The sequence below is a fragment of the Panthera onca genome, chromosome B1, assembly GCF_046562875.1.
Source record: "Panthera onca isolate mPanOnc1 chromosome B1, mPanOnc1 haplotype 2, whole genome shotgun sequence".
NCBI classification, from domain to species: Eukaryota; Metazoa; Chordata; class Mammalia; order Carnivora; family Felidae; genus Panthera; species Panthera onca.
The window spans coordinates 50,141,590-50,158,972 of NC_138342.1; the positions used below are offsets into that span (position 1 = coordinate 50,141,590).

General features: G+C 36.4%; 1 protein-coding gene across 23 annotated transcripts in view; it reads left to right on the forward strand.

Annotated features, from left to right (window-relative positions):
- The window catches only part of ADGRL3 (adhesion G protein-coupled receptor L3), an 824,470-nt gene that overhangs the window by 670,790 nt on the left and 136,297 nt on the right, over nt 1-17,383 (forward strand). For 19 of the 23 annotated variants that reach the window (XM_078446071.2, XM_078446073.2, XM_078446079.2 and 16 more), the window contains 2 exons: nt 7,644-7,829; nt 10,849-10,887. In XM_078446071.2, coding sequence (XP_078302197.1) covers nt 7,644-7,829; nt 10,849-10,887 — 225 coding nt within the window. The remainder of the gene's footprint in view (nt 1-7,643; nt 7,830-10,848; nt 10,888-17,383) is intronic. The other 4 variants (XM_078446076.2, XM_078446086.2, XM_078446084.2 and 1 more) reach the window with 1 other exon arrangement.

The window sequence follows — 17,383 nt, forward strand, 5'->3', positions numbered from 1 at the left end:
TTAATCCTGTAGAGTCTGTAAAATTGTGTAAGATTATAATTATAGTAAGATTACAGAATTTAGGCAATGAGAATTTATAATAATACCTTCACTGCAGTTTTCATAAGTTTATAAAATCTTCAAAAATAACAGGAGGATTTGGAGTAGTCTGAATCAGATTATATAAGTAGCCCAACATCAGTGTTGGAGCTGGGGTTTTAGCTGGGTCTACTTTTATCAAGATATCACGCATAGCCACAACACTGGTTAAACTGCACAGAATTCCTGCCTTTACATCACACTTACTTCCCTAGTCTCTCTTCACTTTTGTCCACCCTTTTACCTGGTGTGCCTCTCATACCTCCAAATATTTATGCTATCCGTTGAATATAAAGTGTAGTTGAACAGGTTTCTTTACCATAAAACTCCAACACTTTTAAATATTAACATTGTAAACCTCCAAGAGAGAATTTGTGTGCAGTGTTCACTGAGCGATTTGTCCGTATTATCTCCCTAACTCTCCAAAGCATCTTTCACAGAATTCATACTTCTGCTCATTTCCTCCCTCAGTACCTGAGTCCCAACAACAGATAGAACATTGGAAAAGGGTTTGTTTCTAGCAGTATTGGGGGAGCAAAGGTGAACTGCAAGGGATTGAGCAAGAACCCAGTGCTAGTAACAGAGGTGGAGCTATTCCCAACCCCAGGCCCACTGTTGCTGGATAAATGGAGTGACAAAAAATTGCAAGCGGATGTCTTTGAGAAGAAAGATGGCCTACACACAAGAGACTCAGCCTAGCCCCAGGCAACTTTTCAGAAGAAGACCAAAGGGAAATAAATACACTGACCTCACTCTCCCTCCCCCTTCCATTCCCTTGCCCACCCTCCCCATTGGACAAGCCCAGTGGAAGCCAGAGAAGAGGGGCACTCTGAATAACATCCTTCTGAGTTCACCCTCTAGGGCAGAGAGCAAGATGGAGGAGGATGGAAAGTGGCCTTGACCCAGGAAGTGGCCTTTCCCCCTTTTTCTAGTGGATTTTTTTGTCATGTTGAAAAATTAAAGTGAAAGAGTTATCTTTCATGGTTCATTCCTTCTCTCTTCCCCCTTTTGTAGTCTTGTGAACTTCAAACTTTTAAAATAAAGGAACATTTTTGACCCCCAATGACAGCACAGATGAGAAAAGAAAGGAGGGAGTGATTCAGTATAAACAGTGTATTCAATGTCCCCATCTTCGTGAGCTCCTGAGTGAATGCATCATAGCCTGTGAGGCACCTCCCTTATGACTGTACAGTGCTTCTCAGGGAATTCCTGAAGGCTTTCAAGGAAAGAACACTTCTGGATCACAGTCTCAGCATCTATACCACAGGGAGGACTATTCTTTTCATTATCACTAACACTATCCACCCACTGTGTGTCCGGCACCCCTGTAGACAGCAAGTATACACAAGTACATGCATCAGGATGCTTACTTTAGTTTGAAAATGCAAACTATATTTTCATGTTTGCTAAGAAATGAGTTATGCACACACACCTCTGCCCCCACCCCTGCAGTCAGGCCAGAAGGGAGAAAACGGGCAAATAATTTTGATGGCTTCTGATCCATGAATGAATTCAGGCCACTTCCATACTGGTGAAATTATAGATTAAATTTTGTGTGGTGATAAAGTGTAGCTTATATTTTATTAGCGAAAATGTAAGCCTTTGAAGTCAGAATCTCATGAAGAAATTTGTTACAAATGAGCAAGAATACTTTCATAATGATGAGGTTTAATAAAAGCATAATATGTACAGAAAGAGCAAGGCAAAAATTTGTGCACAACGTGGCCTTTACTCCAGCAGCAACAGAGAGGGAGGTGGGAGAGAGAGGGAGAGAGAAAAATTGGTAGGTAGGTGGATAGATAGATGAGTCAAGGGTTAGATGGGTGGGGGGATGGATGGATGGATGGATGGATGGATGGATGGATAGAAGGAAAGGCAGGTTCAAAGATAAATAGATGAGTGGATAGAAAAATAGATTAGTCTTCAAATTAATTTTTTTAAATATTTTCGAGCTTTTCTTGACAGCAAGCAGATTGGTTCAGAGCTCGGCCTCTTCACACATATATAGCAAAATATCGTATTTTCTCGCCATAATGACTGCTTACTAAAATACAGTTTCTCACTTCAGCTTGATCTCTAGGTTAGACTCAGATTCTCCGAAAGGAGTTTATATTTTCTGTGTTGCATACCTTTAAAGAGCTGATTGCACTTTACCCTCCCTCCAGTCAATTTAAAATTCTTTGAAATTACAGTTTTGAATAGCTTTCATATTTCTTTGCATGTGAAATGAGGTAAGCTTCCTCCTTCATTGCCTAGTTCAACTATTATATGGAAAAGAAATGACTGAATTGTCACTGGAAAATAGTCTTTCTGTTTCTAACAAACTGAAGAGTCTTGTCTTTTGTTGGTTCACAAGCTACTGACGGATTTTGAGATAAGTAGAGTTCTCCCTGCGTTTTCTAATGAAGGATGTGAATACCTAGAATTTTTGCTATGTAATTGTATAAAATAAGCCAGTTGCCTGCCTTGGAGGAAAAAGTCAAATCCTGTCACCCACATTTTAATTTCTCCATTATTTTAATCTCCATAGAGATTCTGTAAATTGCTTCTTAATTTTATCAGAGATTGGTAGGGTTTCTAGGACTTCAGGCTTATTTAACCTACTTTCAATTGTAAGATAGAAGCATTTAATTGTCTCTATACCTACTTGACTGATTTACAGCAAAATAGCATAAGTAGATCTTTCAAAGAAATGATAGCTATATACTTAAACACTATGAGAAACTCCTTCATGAATTGGTTTGGCACCCGATTAATGTTTGATGTAATAAATCTCATAAAATGTCAAAGCTTATTTCAAAGAAAATTGTTTTTACATGTGTCAAAATTTGACATGTAAATAGTATCCATCTCTGTCATAATTATCCTCAACTAAAGCTGCAGGGTTTACCTTCCCCTATTCAAGTCCTGAATATAATCCCACCATTTCAATACAGGTATTAATTTACTAATCCTCACAGAACTCGTAAGATTTCTCAGTGTATGTGCTTATTGCTGAGAAATAACTTCAGTAGAATTTAGTGAAAGAAATGTTAGAGACAGACATTTTCATTAGGTCTGTAAGCTAAGATATACAGAATAACATTATTTCAACCCTGCCTCTGTGCAGAAGCTTGAGGCAGATTCGAGATATGCATGTATTTGTTGTATAGAAATGAGATACTTGTGGTCCGTGACTGCTGGGGTGAGAGAAGTAAATAGGGCCATCAGGACAGGGGAGTAACCTCTGGCTGCCACTGGAAAGAATATGGTCAGTGAAAGCCTTATCTGGAAAGGCAACCTTTGAACTGAGCGGTGAATGTTGAGGTCATAATGGCTGTTGGAGAATCCAGTTAATGGCATTACCATGGAGTGCCTCTCTTCCCTTCTCCTCCCCTCAGAGAGTAGGCCTGTCAGTGTACTTATAAGTCTCTCCCAAATCAGGCCGCTTTCCACTGTTCTCCACTGCTGCTACCTTAATCCACAACAGCGTCTGCTGCTGTAGCCTCTTAGCAAGTACCCTGTCATTCATTCATTCACTCCTGAACCCTCTAATCCATTCTCCTGCATTTGATTTCAAACACAACTCTGATTAGATCACTCCTGTTTAGACGTATTAGTACCTTCCCTTGATCTTAGCATGATCCACAAAATCTTCATCATGACTTATGAAGGGGACAACTTAATCTGCCCCTTGCTCACTTCTCTGGCCACCTAAATTCCAGTTATAGCACCCCTTGTGCAGTTCCCCTAGGACCCCATGCCCCTCCCTCCTGAAAGTGTCTTCTCTGCCTAGAGGCCCTCACCTATATCCTAACCCAATCCTTTCTTTTCCTCACACGAAACATTCCTCCACCTCACACGAAACATTCTTCCTTAGAAAAGCATTTCCTAAATTATTCCCTAACTTCATACAGTCGAGTAAAAGGCCCTTAAACTTGGATTCTGTATTGCACTCCACAAAATTAAAATTAAATAATTTTGTAGCTAATTTATTAAGAGTTCTTTCCATTGCTAGTACGTAAGCTCCTTTTTATTGGGAACCATTTTCTTTAGTATTATAGCCTCAGTCTTTAGCATGATGCCATTAGAAATTCAAATTTTAGTTAAAAAAGCAAATGAACATGTAGAGTGAATAACTGTTGAAATTATAGAGACATTCATCCTATTTTTAAAGCAAGATACAGTACATATTTACCTCATAGACAATATAATTTATACTGTGTAGGTATCAATATTGAGTTCTGAAGGTGGAAAAGTGTGCTTTTCCTTTCTGTTGTACCTACAGTATCCTGTCTTCCCAAACCATGGTTATTATAGTTGTTTACTTTGGTTGCGTTCCCACCCCATTTCCAGATGTTTTCTACCCCTCTACTAATATTCCCATAATACCTCATATACAATCCTGTTATTAAAATTGTCTCGTTGGGGCCCCTGGGTGGCTCAGTCTGTTTAGCATCCAACTTCGGCTCAGGTCATGTTCTCACGGTTTGTGGATTTGAGCCCTGCATTGGGCTCTGTGCTGACAGCTCAGAGCCTGGAGCCTGCTTCGGATTCTGTGTGTCCCTATTTCTCTCTGCCCCTCCCCTGCTCGTGCTGTCTCTCTCACACAAATAAATAAATAAACATAAGAAATAAAATAAAATTGCATCATTGCATTAATGTTATTTACTTGTATGCCTCTAACCCCAGATGCCTCTCAAACTTTGTTCAACACGGACCATTTAAGTAAATCAAAAGACTCTAGAGGTCCATCTGCCCTGACCATTCTCATAGAAAAACTAATACATGTCAATAAAGAAATAGAAGAAAACAATGTAACAACCAACAAAGGTATAGAACAATTGTACAGGGGTGCTTGGGTGGCTCAGTGTCCGACTCTCGCTTTCTGCCCAGGTCACAATCTCAATTTTGTGACTTCAAGCCCCGCACTGGGCTCTGTGCTGACAGTGCAAAGCCTGCTTGGGATTCTCTCTCTCTTCCTCTCTCTCTGCCCCTCCCCCATTCACACTGTCTCTCTCTCTCTCTCTCAAAATAAATTTAAAAAAAATTTAAAAAGAACAATTGTACAACAGTGATTAACAAAGTAAAACCATAGAATTCTACAAATATATTCATTATTAGAGGAATAGCATAGATAGAAACTACAACAAATGCCAGCCCACTGTGTATCATGTGTTGATTAAAAGAACATCCTCTTGGAAAATTATGGGAATTCCAACCACTGGATATTCATATGCACACTAAGAGTTTTTCAAAGTTACCAGGCACTTGTATCATGTGCACCATTCAATAAGTCTGAATGGAATACTGAATTTGAAATCTTTGCGAATACCTAGCTTCTCACTGATTTAAATTAACGAATACTAAATTTTGTAAATCACTTATTGATTATTGGATTACCAGTAAACAGCCTTACATTGTATATAAAATTAAAATGTATGAATTATAACCACATTTATTTCACTCTGAGACCACTTGAAAATACTTTCATGGCAGTCAGTGGGCCATGAATGCTACTTTGATCCACATTGAATTTGTTATGTACTTATCCTTGAACCCTATAATATGTTCCATTTGGTTACAGGTATCTAGCTATGTAGCTCTTGACCATATTTTACAAATTTATTAAAGTTAGTGTGGGTGTTTATAATTTTAAGGATTTCTAAAAAACAATGATTATATATAATAACTACTTTAACCATTCTTCTTTAAAATTTAAACATTACAGAAAAGGACTTTTCCTTTGATTCCCATCTTTCAGACTTTGTGCTTAAATATATATAAAATAAACACATAAAAATATCATGTTTTATGTATTGTATTTCTTTTTCATAGATAGCATGTTTATATGCTACTTACATTTTGTATTTTTATTTCAAGTAGCATGCTAATAGATATTAGCGTAAATAAATATTTTTTATACTTGCATTTATTTTAACTCAGCATTGCATGTTGAAATTTGATGTTAATGACATTGATCTCCTTTATACTTTTAAACCATTGTACAATATTCCATGATATTTATATACATGAGCAGTTTTCTGCAGGTCATAATCCATTTTGTTTTGTATTTTAAACAAGCTAGAATAAACATCTTTGAATATTTCTTTTACATTTGTGGGATTATTTATTATGGTTGATAGTGATAAGAGAAATCCCTCAGTTATATAGTCTTCGCATTACAAAATTTAATGGACATTGGTAATTAATTCTGCGTGGGGCCTATACAAATATATATGCCCAGGAGCTGTTTGTGAGGGTGATAGACATTTCCACAAATCCTTCCCAACATTGTGTTACTACTATACTTGCTTCGTTTTCAATTTGGATTTTTAAATATACTTGAGGATATGATTATTAATGATATAGATGTTCCGATAACCCTAACTTATTTATTTGTTTCTTAATAGTCAATCCTGCTGTAAATATTTATTGAGCATTCCTGAGGAGATAGTGTTAACTTACATGACTAAGAGTCTTAGTCTTGCTCCTTATAGCCTGAATACCTGCTAGAAGATAACCTTACAGAAAGGACTTTTCTCTGTGTGACCCTAAGTTTTATATAGGACTGTCCAAAAAAAAAAAAAAGTTTCCGGGGCACCTGGGTGGCTGACCGACTTTGGCTCAGGTCATGATCTCGCAGTTTGTGAGTTCGAGCCCCGGGTCGGGCTCTGTGCTGACAGCTGGGAGCCTGGAGCCTGCTTCGGATTCTGTGTCCCTCTCTCTCTCTGCCTCTCCCCCACTCATGCTCTGTGTCTCTCTGCTTCTCAATGATAAATAAACGTAAAAAAAAATTTATTAAAAAAAGTTTCCTAAACATGACACTATTATATATTTAACTTGTAACACTGTAAGATATCCCTATCTTCTTATTACCCAAAGCTATCACATTTGTTCACGTGAGCATGGGTTATTAGTATCTGTCTTTTTAAATAACATCTTTGGGATATTGCCAGTTTGATATATCTTTATAGAATATAGTTGAAAAATAAGCATGTAGCTTCAGAAAGGAAGATGCTAGAAACAGCAGTAATTTGCTACCTAGTGCAGTGGGAACAAAATCCCATATTTAGTTAAGAAGAAAATGAAGACCCTTTGAAAAACAGGGATTGTATTTGGGACAAATTTTTACAGAGTTTAGCATCAGTCCATATACATTATGTATTAAGTGCTAAATTAGGCACAATGGAAACTTTGTGCTTGTCTCTTAGAACTTAGAATATGGTTGGGGATTCACAACTGCATCATCACAACTCATCAGCATCCAATTTAGAAACTCACAGAGAAAATCATAGGGCAAACCTTAGATGTGACCATTCAAATGGATAATTAGGGTGAGAACAATTTTTAGAAGACTCCTCAACGGGGACTTTCCTAAAGATATCAATTTCAAGTTAGGTATTGTGGGAAAAGATGGATTAGTAGGAAAACCTGAGACTATCTTCCAGGTGAAGCCAGAGTTAAATAACTATGTCTTGGCTTGATGATTATAATTCCCATGCAAAAACAATTGTTCACAGAGACCAATAAAATCCCTTACTTAAGATCTCTTTCCTTTTTATTCTGTTTTCAAAAAACCGCAGTTGAAATCTGGAGAGACAGCTGCCAACATAGCTAGAGAGCTGGCTGAACAAACAAGAAATCATTTGAATGCTGGAGACATCACCTATTCAGTCCGTGCCATGGACCAGCTGGTAGGGCTCCTAGATGTACAACTCCGGAACTTGACCCCAGGTGGAAAAGATAGTGCTGCACGGAGTTTGAACAAGGTAAGGACTTCAGCTATATATTTTTAAAGCTGTAGTAGGATCAGTGAGCCTCCCTTGGTTAATTTCTCTCTATAAAATTTGTTCGTTCTAAAGAGCATCACTAGTTACATTCAGTCTGCTTCACTATTTTATTATTAATGATGACCCACCCTATTTGGCCTCTAAAGACACAATAAATGATAATCTCTCTCTTTACAAAAAATGTAAATTTTTTGAATTTACAATTCTATTTTCTTTAGTGTTTACTGTTTTGAATGCTAAATTCTGGCAAGGTCAATATGAGTAAATGTGATTTATTTTGCTTCTTTTCTTCCTTTTAAACTTTTATTTTAAAATGATTACAATAAAACAAATGTCTAATTGCAATAAACAAAAGTCTAATAAGTATAAATTTAGAAAATAGCAACAATGAGAAAGGATATTAGCAATTCATTAAAGATGTTTTAAAAATGAAATGACTTAATCTAATTAATATTATACTTAAAAACTCATGAGGCAAGTAATTAGGTTTTAATTTGTATTTCCTTTTGATATTTAAATTACTCAGATTTTACTTCACTATGTTAACACTTAGAAGGTTTAATTGTATTTCGCAAATTTGAATAATGAAAATAATACATTTTTAAATTTCAGAGGAGATACATTTTATATATTCTTATTGATACTTATAAATATACAATATATTTATATACATTATATAAACATATACAAGCATTTTGTTTATTGTATATAACCTATACACCATATAAGCACTTAACTTACATAACTACATAAAATACATACAATATATTTTACATATTTATAAGGAATATAATTTATTACTTATAAAATCACATGGTGAAATTACTCCATGATCAAAAACAAACTAGAATTGCTACCATCAAATGACATACGTTCCCTGAAAGATATTTGTGCAGGAGAAGTGATCAATTATGGAAACTGGATTTTAAGGCCTTGAATGTCTGATAGTCCTACTACTTTATAAAGCAAGAATTTGGCAGTAACAGACTAAAGTCCTCAATGGAATTCACTAAATGAACATTCCCCTTTAGAATGACAAATGACTTCTGAGTGGTGTTTTAATATGTTAAGTTCTTTTGTGTCTTATTAGACTAAAGTCTCACTGATAAAGATGGAGAAATTTTTCCAATAATGATGGTTGGATATAGGAAAGCCTACTATTTTATCTGGCAAATACAGTTTTTCCTGCAGTTTCATCCTCAGAAAACAGATTCTGTTTTATCTAGTAGATATAAATTATTATTAGAAGTTTGTTTTATTTTTTCATGCTGAACATAAAGGAGTTATTTTTGTCACTTATACCCCTGACAGAATCACAACCAAGTCCCTGATAAAATGTAATCCACAGCGGCCTATGTAATCTGGGCATGCTGTGATTTTAATGTGTTATTACCCAGGCTGACTGGATGCTATTAATGAATATTGCCGCCAGCTATTGTTATCCTAATGTACTGGAGGTAGTAATTTCTATTAATGTTACATATCCATAACATTACTTGTTATAGCAATACTTTGTATCTTTATTTAAAAATGATGTTGATGTCTGACAATATCAGGTAAAGCTGGCAATTAATGTCACATTCTAACTGGCTACAGCTAATCAGCTTGCCTACTCTGAATATCAAATAACTACATAATGGGCAAATTTCCATTTGTGAAGCTTTTTAATGCTTTCTTTTGTTTCCCATTTGGCTCTTTTCAGTTGTTTATATAATGTGGTTTGTCATATGTTAATTTGCATGATGGGGTAAGGAGATGGGAGGGCAAAGGTTATTCACATGCTTGCTGGCTTGCTCTCATATCCTGTGGTTCCCACTGTTCCCCGAAGCAGTTATAACCCATCAGATTTGCAAAGTCAACTTGGTACAAATCAATTGAACTCCACATTGAAATTCTGAAGGGTTTAGAGTCCTGCAACACCAAGATGCGAGTCAGTGATCCAAATGACAGCGCTGGCAATTTACTCGCACTCATTCCTCACTTAATTCTGTAGAGAAGTAACTGCAGTCTGCTCTTTGAAGAATGCATGAATTAAAGTTGGGAGAGTATTAGCCACACAAAAGGCATCAGAGTAACTGCTTCTTAAACCTGGGTAATTTTCTCCTTCAACAATCAAGGCTACTGAAGGGAAAAAAAAAAAATAGGGAAGTGGGAGAAAATCACAATAGAATTTATAAAATTTTGTGTCATTTATTTAAACAGGGCAATTAAACTTATTAATTATTCATTCCATCATCAGAAAAAAAAAATGTTTGGGATTGAATATGAGTTGTTGTTAACCTTTTGCCCAGAAAAACATCACTCAGTATGCAAACAAATAAAAACAGGCTTCTTATCCCACAGAAGTTTCTAAAATGTATAAATTTTTTTGGTCAAAACTGTGAGAAGAAATTATTCAAGAAATAAAAGCAGTGATAAGTCAGAAGATGAATCACATTCTTCTAATCAGAAGTTACTTATCTGTTGGTATCTTTCCCTTGGTATCAAATAACCATAATGAATGGACATTTCTATTTTTCTGATAAAAAGAATTTTTTGTGTTTGAACATACGGTTTGTGGTGCATATTAACCGTCTCTATAATCTCTAAACCACAAACAATGTGGGTTCCAAAGTTTTGATATAACTTCCTTAACTTCATGTCTTCATTTGTGGCCCATGAATTAACCGCTAACCTGATGTGAAATGAATCATTTCAAATAACTGAAGTGTAATGATTATTACTAATTTCTACTACATTTATTCCCAGATTTCCTCCCATCATTAACAACTTTATACCATACAGTTTCCACCTGGCTTATTCTGAAAGGGCGTTGGCGACTGTCTTTCAAGCCATGGCTTACATTTTGCTGCTGCTTAGCTTTCATTCTCCTCTAGAAAGTAGTGCACAACAGAATAAGGTGTTTTGTGTAGATGCGTTCTTTTATTTTTCTTGTTTTCTTCTGTCACTAACTTGTTTTTTCTATTCTGTGTTTAATCTGCTGTCTTAATGGATTCAGCTTCAGAAAAGAGAGCGCTCTTGCAGAGCCTATGTCCAGGTACTTTCTGCGTTTTTATAAATGTGTTAAGTTGTTGAATTGTCTCTGTTGGTGATAGCATTGATGGGCATCTGATAGAAAAACGGTAACGTACCCTGTTGAGCTAAAGGGATTTCAGGGAGGGCATGAAGGGTGGGGACAGAAAGACATATGAAAGGGTATGTGCAGAAAAGAAATCTGGCAGTGCCCATGCTCTGTCATCCAAGATGAACACAGACCAACAAGGAGGTGTAACTTGGAATGTGAGAATTTTGATCATAACTAAAAGGTGAGTTGGGTGCAATACGTAAATCTCTAATTTCTTCACAGAGGTGTGTGTGTGTGTGAAAGCATTTCATTAATACACTGGGCCAGCTAATATTTGAGTAGCAAATCATTCAGAAATGACGTTTAATCAGCCATATAAGACAATGAATAGTCCAGAATACTTGGAACATCGTGCTTCTGTACCAAAATATTCCACCCACATGGTGACTGTCTTACCTTCCCACCCATTATGAACATTTTAGTCCTGATATAAATATAATTTTTCTCCAGCTAACATGTTGTAATTTGTTTCTAAGCAGGGTAGAAACCATTACTTTGTTTATGGGGTCTGTGTGAAAAGAATGGCAGAAACAACCTTTATAGTTATTTTTACAAGGCAGGAAGGCAGTGTAGAGGTTTGAAAAAAATTTTTTTTCCTTTTTCCCCTCTAGGTTCTTTGGCTGGTCTAATAATTAAATTGACATAAGACAGATTAACAGGAAAAAAAAACAACTTTAATTCCAGATGTACAGGAACCCCCCAAAGACATGAACTGGAAGGCAGTCAGGCAATTGAATGTTATTCTAAGCTAAGGAATGGGATAAGGACTTGAGGCTTCAAAAAAGAGGAGGGACAATAATTTACATCAAACAAATATTAGAAAGATAAGCTTTTAATGTGCATTTTACTGTATAAATTTATGAATCTTTGAATGTAAGTAACATTCAGTTGTTTTTTTGTTTTTTCCCTTTATATATATGATATATATCTTATATATATATATATCTTATATATATATTCTATATATATATGATATATATATATCTTATATATATATTCTATATATATAAGATATATATATATATATATATCTTATATGTATATTCCCTTAAGATATATCTCCTGTCCTCTTAATATGTATAATAGGTAGAGAAATTGAAGTATTCTTCAGCAATGAAAGCTGAAGATCATTTTTTAGCAATTTTAGGATTGTTTTTGATTGCAATCTATGCTATCCCTTTAATAGGGCCTTGGAGATAATTAGCCTTTTGGTATTTAAATCTGTGAAATGCATGGTCATTCAAACATGAATCTCTGATGGAAAATTAATAGCACAGTTTATTCAATGGCTGATTTCCTGGTGTTATAATTGCCTGGCTATGAATAAATGTTTCAGTTATTGACTAAACATCTGATAAGACCAAATACAAACAGAATATTTGTGAAGTAGAAATGTTCTGCTCACTAAGACATGGCATTACTTCTATTCATTTTAACATAGATGATCACTCTATGAAATTCTAGGGTAAATAACACTTTAAACTTTATTTGAATTTTAAAGACTTGTTTTATGTTCCCTATTGTTTCTAGGTTTGGAGCACTTTCTGAGCTATGTGTATGATAGGTTTAAAACACACTAGAAGTGCTTTATGCATTAAATTTGAAAAAAATGTAGCCGTTTAAACATGAGATTCTTTAAAAATGTGGCCTTTACATCGGTATAAACAATGATTCTTCTAGGTTTGACTTTGACCATCAAATCCATTTAGCTTTTAATTGTTTACAGGTACTGTGTCTATTCTATGATTTATCTAGATCAGTCTTTTACTTCTTCATACTTCCTACATTTGTTTATTAAACATAAAAAGCACAGTAAAAACTGAACTATCATCTGGCAGCCATGATAACTGCATACTGTTCTGTAGGTAAATAATTAAAAGGTGATTGCTTTGATTTTTTTAAATAATATGCGAATCTCCTAACACTCAGTATGCTTGTATCTCAAAAAATTTAACAAAAACAAACAAAAAAATTGGGTCCAGTATTTTTTTCATTTAGTTTTAATATAGATTACACTAAAGTCTTTGTTCACTACCAAAAGATAGAAACTGATACAAGTCATAGTAAAAAAAAAAAAAAATCATTATCATGTCTGGGGCAAAATAGATACCTTCATTCAAGAAGAGAGTGTTAAGTATTATGCCAAGAAAGAGAAGTAAGGCTTGTGTTACATCTGTAACACGTACTGTGATGTCCTATATTAATAAAAGGTACCTTAAAAATGAAAATGAGTTCACTGAGATCTGGAGAGATGAGATGATTGGCCCAAGGTCACCCACTAGCACCGAAGGCACTAATGCTGTTGTCCTAACGTGTCTGTAATGTTTTTGCAACATCAACAGTGATTTATTGTTGAGAATAAATGCATTTATCAGGCACTAATTCTGTGGCCTGTGGAGCAGTTTGCTGTGGAGCAGTGTGGAGCAGTTTGCATAAATTCTTATTTAATATTCACAACAATCTTTTGATATAATTATAAGAGAGAGAGAGCAGGAGAGGGATGGAGGAAGAGAAAGAGAGAGAGAATCCCAAGCAGGCTCCACACTGTCAGAGCAGAGCCTGATGTGGAGCTCAAACTCATGCACTGTGAGTTCATGTCCTGGATGGAAATCGAGAGTCAGATGTTTAACCTACTGAGCCACACAGGCACCCCAATTATTGCTATTTTTAACTTAGAGTAGAGAAAATGAGACCCAGGGAGAAAATTAAGTGACTTTAACAAGATCGTACCATAGTAATGAAGGGGGTCCTGAATTCAAAGCTTGGACTTCCTGATTCTGAAGCTCATGTTCCAAATCCCTAAGATATGGCTATTCCAGAACTGACTTCATTATTTGGTGTTAGGAGTCAGGATAGATCTACTGGTTTACATTTACTGATTTATTTTATTTTATCTCAGGGATGATATAGAATAAAATAGTTTTATTTTCCTTCTTGTTTGAGGTTCAGTTCACATGGCTGTTTGGTAATAATTTTGTACTGCTAAGTTCAAATACACACATAACTTGCTTTGAGGTCCTTTTGTTTTCAGAGGACACTGTGATCAAAAAATCATCATATTAAGAAAGGAAAAAGCAAATAGAAAATACAGTAACGCTGTGTTAAAGGAGGAACTGTAAAACTGTTTTCCAAAGTGACTGCACCCTTTTACACTTCCAACCAGCAATACATGAAGGTTTCACTTCCTTCACATCCTCAGCAACACTTGTTATTTTCTCTCTTTTTTGAGTATAGTCATTCTAGTACAGGTGGATTGCAAAAGTCCTTAACTCCAGTCATGGAATGGGGGCTTGGGTGGGTGTGGGAGTGTGGTACGTGAACCAGTGAAAAGTCATATGACTCCAAAGAGACATCCGTGGTTTTCATGAGACTCTGGGAGTACAGGTTGACCTCAAACCACTCAAGAACTGCTTTCATGTTGTATAAATGAAACCAGAACTTAGATTTTCATTTTTGTCTCAATTGTCAACCCTGTGCCCAGTTTTTAAATAGTAATGTTTGTTAGCATTGTTCTCTTCTTTAGAAGGAAATATTAAGACATACTGGCATTCATTTTTCACAGTTTTTTTTTTTTTTTTTTCAACGTTTTTTAATTTATTTTTGGGACAGAGAGAGACAGAGCATGAACGGGGGAGGGGCAGAGAGAGAGGGAGACACAGAATCGGAAACAGGCTCCAGGCTCCGAGCCATCGGCCCAGAGCCTGACGCGGGGCTCGAACTCACGGACCGTGAGATCGTGACCTGGCTGAAGTCGGACGCTTAACCGACTGCGCCACCCAGGCGCCCCCATTTTTCACAGTTTTAAAAGCAGGACATTTTCCTAGCTAAGCATTATATATATTTAAAAAATTTATCAGCCATTCTTTTTGTTCTCCAGATCTCAGAGGCAGCACATATGCCCTGTAGATTCTGCAGTTGACCTTGCTTAATGGAAAATATAAGAACATACAGTTATGGATATGAACCTTTTGAGTCATCCTTTGGAAGCTGCTATTACCTGCACAGTCAGGCTGAGAACTGATTGGAAAAAATTGGTAGATAGATGCAAATGAACACACACACAGTTTTATTCCTTCCTTCCTACCTTCCTTCCTCCTTTCCTTCCTTTCTCCTTCTCCTTCTTCCTCTTCCTCTTCTCCTTCTCCTTCTCCTTCCCATTCTCCTTCTTTTTCTTCAAAGGCAGATGGTTTGTGTTCTTTAAAGCTTACAAAGAATTTGAAACACACTTTTAATTTTAATTCATGACTATGATTTGCTCATTATGGATTTGTTAATTTAGTTTGTTTGTTTTGCCTTAATTATCCACTAGATATCTCTGGGCTAGGCACCAGCAGTGCCAAAACAATGTCTGTCTCCGACTATGGAAAAATACCACGTAATAATTAACAACAAAAACATTCAGGAGTTAATAGTTGAGCACATGAGCCCAATAACCTTATCAGCACTGGGATACAGCAACACACATAACAGGCAAAATCCTGCTGTGATATTTCTAGGGGCAGAATATAAACAATACAGTAAGTATGTGAAAAATATGGCCTATGAGATGATGATAAATACTAAGGAGAAAAAGAAATGCATCACCAAGTTGATATTTGAGCAAAACTCTGAAGGAGGTGAGGGAGTGGACTATGCAGATACACGGGGAAAAGCACTCTCGTAGAGAGACAGAAAATTTCTGAGGTAGAAACATGCCTGTGGTATTCCAGGAGGCCAGTGCAACTGGTGCATTGTAATTTTACATTTTTTTTAACGTTTATTTTTTTGAGAGAGAGAAAGACTGAGACAGAGTACAAGCAGGGGAGGGGCAGAGAGAGAGAGGGAGACACAAAATCTGAAGCAGGCTCCAGGCTTGGAGCTGTCAGCACAGAGCCCAAGGCGGGGCTTGAACCCACGAACTGTGAGATCATGACCTGAGCCGAAGTGGGACGTTTAATGGACTGTAACTGGTGCACTGTAAAAGAGAAGAGGGTAAAAGAGGTAGCAAGGGCTCAGATGTGACAGACCATCATAAGGATGCTGGCTTTTATTCAGAGAGACACAGTAAACCACTGTAGGTTTCAGAGCAGAGTGATGACGTGACCTAATGTGTTTTAAAAGTAAAGAATAGATTACTGGAGGAAAACTAAAGCCTGAAACAGGGTGACCAAGCACAATAGGGTCAAATAGACTCATCTGAGTCTCACTGAGACTCACTGAGTGTGAGATGCTGAGATAATTACTCAGGTTCAGGATTTCTTTTAAAGTGTACCAAACAGGATTTGCTAAGGGATCATATGTGACATGTCAGAGAAAGGAGTCAAAATGACAAAAAGTTTTGCCTGAGCTTCTGGAAGGATGAAGTCACTATTTATTGAGACAGTCTGTCTGTGACCAACTTGGGACCAGAACAAAAAGCACTTCACTTTGGGGCATGTCAACTTTGAGATTCCCGTTAGTTGCGCAATGCAGTTGTTAAATATGCAGTTAGTTATATAAGCATGCAGTTCGGCTGAGAGATCAGGCTAGAAATCATCATTTGGCAATGTTTCACTTCAAGTGGCATTTACAGCCAACGTGCTAGATGAGTACATCAACACAATGAGTGTAGAGAGAAGAGGAAAGAATCTAGGACGGAGCCCCAGGATACTGCCATACTCTAAGAGGTCAGGGAGAAAAGAAACCAACAAGAGAGGCTGAAGAACAGCCTTGAGGAACAAGGGAAACCTGCAGAGCATGACATTCGGGAATCCACTCCAGTTCGTATTTCACAGAGGAGGTAATAATGTCAATGTCTGAATCCGCTCAGAAATGCTGACACAGGTTTTCAAGGATAAAAGTAATGTCAACTGTTGATTAATTGAAAAAAATCCCAAAGCCCATATATCTATATTATTATGTGTACTTTCTGATTTTTTTTTTTTACCTATTCCTTTCATTCTTTTGTCTCCAATGCAGACTTTCTTGTGAACCTAAGTTGCCACTTGCATCTTGGACAAAGTGCAAATTGAATTATGCCCGTTTTACTTGTCTGCCTTTGGTGCATGAGACAGGAAGGATTCTAACCTCCATTTATACTGCTAGGAAGAAATTAATGAGTATTTTCAAGTTCCTTGTTTGGTCACTTAATTGGCTGTGTGACAAAGAGCTCCGTGGTGCATGTCAAACAACTTTCAGAGTCCTCTAATGATTTGTGCTTTGCTTGACTTGTGATACTATTCTGTGTGGCCTGTCAGGCTGGATATCCTTGTTAAAGTGGCTAGAATAAATTGGCTAGTGGTGTGCATACAATGTAGTATATTAACTACAGCAACAGGGAGTACTTTTAGCAGCTCTTTCAAGAGATTTCGATGTTTGCCCATAAGCATCAAAGCCAACCCAAACTTTCATTTAATATAATTAAAAGGACATCTGAAAGTAGTTTGAATCA